Source organism: Egretta garzetta, unplaced genomic scaffold, assembly GCF_000687185.1.
Source record: "Egretta garzetta isolate BGI_Z169 unplaced genomic scaffold, ASM68718v1 scaffold759, whole genome shotgun sequence".
NCBI lineage: Eukaryota > Metazoa > Chordata > Aves > Pelecaniformes > Ardeidae > Egretta > Egretta garzetta.
This window is the reverse complement of record NW_009260944.1, coordinates 847,845-854,215: the sequence shown is the minus strand read 5'-3', so window position 1 is coordinate 854,215 and position 6,371 is coordinate 847,845. Positions and strand designations below refer to the sequence as shown.

At 41.1% G+C, this 6,371-nt stretch overlaps 1 protein-coding gene across 1 annotated transcript in view; it reads left to right on the top strand.

The window, feature by feature from the left end:
- Positions 1-1,551: 1,551 nt before the first annotated feature.
- PECR (peroxisomal trans-2-enoyl-CoA reductase) overlaps positions 1,552-6,371 on the top strand; it is a 17,074-nt gene continuing 12,254 nt past the window's right edge. The window contains exons 1-2 of the mRNA XM_009647161.2: positions 1,552-1,639; positions 2,933-3,066. Coding sequence (XP_009645456.1) covers positions 1,552-1,639; positions 2,933-3,066 — 222 coding nt within the window. The remainder of the gene's footprint in view (positions 1,640-2,932; positions 3,067-6,371) is intronic.

Here is a 6,371-nt window from a genome sequence, read left to right as displayed (position 1 = left end):
GCTGCGCTCGGGCGGCGGGTCTGTGAGGAGTTTATGGGTGGGCCGTTGTGACAGGAGTCAGCGAATAGGGAGGAGAAAGCGGCGAGTTTGGCGTGGGGCTGTGTCTGTTGACCCGCTGGCACTGAAAAGATGCGCTATTTTAAGTACAGCGGCCGAAGCGAGGTCGTATTAAACCCTGACCCTTTCTCTCATGCTCCCTTTCCAGTGGGTTTTCGTCTTGCTTAACTGGAGGACTTACCTGGTTGAACCGAATCTTGCGGAGTAGTACGGTTTTGAGCTGTTGTCTGCACAGTAAGGGTAGAGAGACGGCGCTCCTCTCGCAGGGCTCCTGGCAGAACGTCCTGAAGTTAAAGCCTGTCTTCAGCGGGCGCTTTGCGTGCTGATTACAGAGAAGTGGCAAAATATGGAGTAAAAGGCAGTCTTCTGAGTTACCCACCTTCCATCACCTTTTCTGCAGGTTTCAACATAAGCGCTAGGGATCATGGGCACCAGACTGGTTTTGGATAATGGTTCTTACCATGATCGGATTCACTGTCTTCAAAATACCAGCACTACCGTTATGCCTCACGGTGCCACACTCCCCGTGGTTTGCGCTGCTGAAATGTGCACCGTGCCATTTCACCGCGTAGTAAAGAGCTTGCTTTGTTAAGCCTGTGTGCTGGGAGACATCTCTGCCTCTCCTGGCCTTTGTTGCCCCGGCTTCCCATTTGCTCCGTGGAGCCGAAGTGAAGGCTAGTTCTGCTACCTTTGTATTACTGAGGAACGAAGCAGGTTTTTTAAGTTGTCCTTACATGCTGCCTTAAAGAGGTGCTTTTTAAGCATCATCACACTGTTGGTTGATGTTACCCTCTTACCTTAAAATTGTACTTAATTTGATCCACGTTATTTTTCTCGAGCAAAATACAAATAACAAAAGTGTGTGTCCATAACATCCTAAATAGAAAACAAGGCTGCAAAGCGCAGGTGAGAAAATGAAGGAAGAGCTATGACTTAAGTCTGTCTGAGTAACCTTCTGTACCTGCAGACTTGCTGGCTACTCCTGACAAGAAGATGACCAGGAACTATTTCCATGTATACCTTGTGCTTTAGGCTGTATTTTTTTGGAGAGGGGCTGGCTGGACAGAGAATGTCAGTGGGAGCAGTGACAGACGATGCCAGTCGTGATGTACATTGTTTTTATAACCAGTCTCCTTTGAATCCTTCTGGACAGATTTAAACCTTTCATCTGGAAACTTGTGCCCTTTTCCCCCTGACACTATCAGGAAATGGTCTGGTCATTCTTCGTGAAGAAAAATAAGTGAAGTAGTGTCAGCTTGTACAGTAGGTGCCAAGTGTTCCTCAGTGAGTTAGGCTCTCCCCCTCCCTCAGTTAGCGTACTTAGCAAAAACACAGTCTTTTACCTGACTTTATTCTATATCAGTGTGTGTATCAATAAGCACTGAAGTTGATAAAAATATAACTGTGCTACTGTGATTTAGTGTTTTGTGTTAATTGGTAATTGTGTGTGCCATTTTATGAACTCTGTTCTGTGGTAGTCAGGTAGTTGTGCAAATGACGGGAGTACTGAATTTAAAGAATCAGGAGACCTCAGAGACTAAGATCTTCACATGTGTTGTTTTTAGATGGCCACTGATTGAAGGTGAAGCTCCCATTCCTAGGGATATGTAGTTGCAGCACTTCCTTCTGGAAGAATTAAATTCTTTTTTTTTTTTTTTTTAAGTTTTATGTATAGTTTCACAAGACAGACTGAGCCAAATGAACAGCTTGCTGCTCTTTACTCCCCCTACTTATTTTGAGTTGATTCTGGTGTTTGTTTGATCACATGAGAGGCCAAATTCAACTCAGTAAAATAGCAACAAAGACAAAAAAAACCACCTGGCAAGATGTTAACGGGTTTTTTTGGCTGGTGGAGTGTGTTGAATTGGTTTATGTTAAAGCAGATGAGCAGCAGAGCTGGTATGAGGAAGAGATGGCTCCTGCTGGGATGCTGAGATTATGGAAGGAGGGAACTGGGAGCACGACCTCCTTGCCTGCCTGGCAGTGGAAGCTAGTAGTTTGTTTATCCACGATATGAAATTGCATTCCTACTGGATTTGCACTGGGAACTGATGTGGTGTGGTCTGGTTTAGTCTATGTAGTAGCAATTGCTGAAGCCTTAAAGCTGTCACGAGTCTGCTGGTGTGACAGAAGAAACTAGTCTGGTTGTAGTGTGAGTGCTTGCCATTAATTTGGCACCTGCATTGTTTTTCTCTGTAGAATGAGTCCTTCTGCCTCCAAATGCTGAAAAAAAACCAGAAGGCTTGAGCTCCTGCCTAGTTTTTTCCTCTCCTTTCTGAGCTAGGATTCTACAGCATGTGGCGGTGTCATGGGGAAGCCTCTGTTCCTGCTGTCTGTAGTCTGCAGATAGGAATTAATCTCTGGAGGCTATTGTCCTTTCCTTCAGACTCTCTAGGGTTAAAAAGCAGAGTGTTACATTTGCTCACCACTAGTCAAAATTACAGCCAGACATATAGTAAGATTATTTTTGTGGTTTTAGGAGCAAGCATTTTTTTTGTAATCAAGACCTGCTGAAACATCTTTAAATCGCATAATTGATAAATGAGGCAGCTGTGAGCAGAGGCAGCAAAAGTGATGTCTGAAAGCTGCTTTGCTGAGTCTGCAACTCACAGGTTATCTTTCCTTCTGCAGGAAGGAGAGAAAACCTCATGGACATTTTTTTGATTGCTCTTTTCCTGGCACAGTGGGATCTTGTTGCTAAGAAGCACCTGACATCAGTCATTTCTCTTTCTTGCAAGAACTTCAGCCCTGTATCTTCTACTCAGTGACTAATAAATGCACATCCTACGAGATATCTCCATGATGTTACTAAAAAAAATGGCATAATGTAATTTTAACTATGCTAGCTGAAGGATGTCTCTTTTTGTCTTTACAGGTTGCAATGTTGTTATTGCCTCTCGTAAATTTGACCGATTAAAAGCTGCTGCAGAAGAACTGAATAATACATTTTCTTCCATGAGTCCTGCCAAAGTGACTCCAATACAGTGCAATATCCGTAAAGAAGATGAGGTAAAGACTAGTGATCTTGTGCTGGGGCTTAACATGTCAAAAGCATATTGTGTATATAAATTTTCAGATCTCCAAAGGTCTTCTCTGTCCCTCTCAAAAGTGGCTTAGGTCAAACAAAAGGTACAGTAAAGCACTGTTAAATTGACCTAGATAAAGATGTGCTTTCCAAGGGAAAACCATTTGTTAGCCACCTAAGCAAGAAAGCATTTGTAATTGCAAATATTTCTCTGACCATGCATACGTATTTCAGATATTTCTGGGAGAAGCAGGACTTGGAACTGTCATGTTCTACAGCCAAGCCAGTTCTCACTTAGCATGTTTCCGTGTCACATTTCTGTGACAGCAATGAGGGGGCATTACTTATGAAGATGGAGACCTCACAATAGTTCCTTCAAACAGGAAGTCACAGCATGAAATCTCAACATTTGTGACTTATTATTTTTTAGCCATGTTTCAATTTTGGTTACCGTTTGAGGTGTGCCTTATTACAAACTCTGTTACTATCCCAGCTGAGTTTTTTCTTTTTTCTTCATATTACAAGTAATGGAAGATCAAGAACAAAAGTATTTAATCCAGGTTCTTCAGAAGTCTGCATTTACCTCCTAATTCTTTAATCTGTGTAATTAAACATTTAAAAGCCTAGCATCAGTTTGGAATTGTAGCTTACTGAAGATAGCTAGAAAATATTCCAGTAACCACTGATTGCTACGTTTTTCTTAACCTTTCAAAGTCTCTGTTAAAGTCTAACATGACTTAAAGAAATATTTATGACCTTCAGTACCTATGTAGAGTCTGGAAATACCCTAATATACAACCATAAAGCAAATAAAACATAAAATTCTTCCCTCATGGAACAGCTCATGCCATAAAATATTTATAGTGCTATAGTTAGACTTTTTCTCCTGAAGGAGATTAACCCTGGGGCTGTGCAGTATGTCACTTCACCTACCAGTGAATTTTAGGTTTGTATTTACTGGCATCAGCAGTGCGATATAATAGGTTATGACAGATGTCAGAGGACAACTTACGTGATTAAAGCTACAGGAAAGAAAAGAGGTAAAGAGAGAGAAAAGGCTTAAGCCTTCTTTCACATCACTGCTCTTGCAGAAAGTACTCTGGCATGCTTAATAGCCTTCTGCAGGTGAATCTTATTTCTGCATCACTTTAAAAATGATTTAGTGGGAACTGCAGTGTTTTGTGAGATGGTAGACAGCTTGGATGGTGCAATGAGGTAATCCTCCACTAAACAAACTACCATTCTTTCTTTGTTTCCTGTTTATTAAGTGTGGCTAAGTACATATTTGACAAAACAGTCTTAGGTGGGTTTGGAAAGTTTTTTGAAGGTGCCTTTAAAGCCTTTTGTATAGTGCTGTGTAAAGTGTTCAGGCATTATTCTGTGTTACCAGTAGCCATGCTGGTATTTGGAGAAACTTCTGTCTTTGCTAATACCCTGCGGTTTCACCATAGAATTGTCTTGTTTCGGGTTTAGTTTTAAGCTCTACTAATTTACAGACACACCAGGACTTTCTTAGAACTTTTCATATGATATTGGAGAAGCTTCTATCAGGTGTCTCCTGACAGTGGAAGTTCTCATAAACCATTGTCATTTCATATCCATATCTGTTGAAGAGAGGACTCAGAGGAATAAGGTAGAATAAACTCCAGTCTTGAATTTTTCAGTCATTGACTCAGTCTTACAGTTTGACTCACTTCAGTTCTCCAACTGCTCTTACTTCTTTCTGTTAAAGTCCTATTTAGAAAAAAAATCATTATGAAAATTTAGTAAGCCTTTGTGAAAGTTTTGAGTAAGGAATGCAATTTCTGTTGCACGCTAACATAAGAACTTAAATATACCCACTAAACAAATATTTATCCATTCCAGATGCCTATCTCCAAGAGCAGATATTTTTACTCCAAGACCAGATATTTTTACTGGTTGGAGACATCCTGTGATTTTTTTGTTCTTCAGTTCTGCTTTTTCTGGCTCTGTCCTCCTCTGTTAGTTCTTTAATGTTGAGATTCTCAAAGATTGCTAAATTCTGGCCACTTGTTACTTAATTTCTAAAATTAATATTGGACCAGAAATGTGTGGATCACATTTTCATCTTTTAAATTTGTAGTGAGTATAGCACTTCCTTACACTTAGGTGCTTAGTGTTTGTGAGTTGAAGCTAGATAAATTAACAGTTGGTAACTTACACTGCTAAAAACTGTCAGAACTTAGAACTGAGGGTTGTGGCAGATTTTCCACAATCCACTGGTCACTATTGCTTATTTATTATATTTGCTAAAAGCAGCAATGGCGAGTACTTTTTTTTAATTGGCACTTGATTGTCTTGTGCAGACTAGCGGAAAAGTACCTTTGGGCTTTTGCTTCTATTGAAAGAGCATCATACATCCACTTTCAAAACTTACTCCATTCTTTACATAAAATTTAGTGCCTGGGACTTGGAGTCTTAGGAACAGGGATCAGTAAAAGATGTAGTGAAGGATTTTTCTAGTCTAGGAGGTAAATCTTGAGCAGAGGCAACAGTCCTGGTTTCAGCTAGTGTAGAGTTAATTTTCTTCCTAGTAGCTGGCATAGTGCTGTGTTTTGGATTTAGGATGAGAAGGATGTTGATAACACACTTATGTTTTAGTTGTTGCTCAGCAGTGCTCACACCGGTCAAGGACTTTTTCAGTTTCCCCTGCTCTGCCAGGTGCACAAGAAGCTGGGAGGGGGCACAGCCAGGACAGCTGACCCCAACTGCCCAAAGGGATATTCCGTACCATATGATGTCGTGCTTGGAGGGGGTTGGCCGGGGGAAAGTGATTGCTGCTCAGGGATGGGATGGGCATTGGTCAGAAGGTGGTGAGCAATTGTACCATGCATCACTTGTTTTGTATATTCTATATATTCTCTTACTATTGTTATTGTTGTTATTGTTGTTCTTTTCCTCTGCAGGTTTAGGTTAGACATTAGGAAAAATTTCTTCACTGAAAGGGTTGTCAAGCATTGGAACAGGCTGCCCAGGGAAGTGGTTGAGTCCCCATCCCTGGAGGTATTTAAAAGATGGGTAGATGAGGTACTTAGGGACATGGTTTAGTGATGGGATGGCAGGGTTAGGTTGACAGTTGGACTTGATGATCTTAGAGGTCTTTTCCAACCTAAACGATTCTATGTTTCTAAACTGTCTTTATTTCAATCCACTGGTTTTACTTTTTATCCGATTCTCTCCCTCTCTTGTGGCTGGAAAGCTGCCTGGTGGAAAAAGACCTGGGGGTACTGGTTGACAGCCGGCTGAATATAAGCCAGCAGTGTGCCCA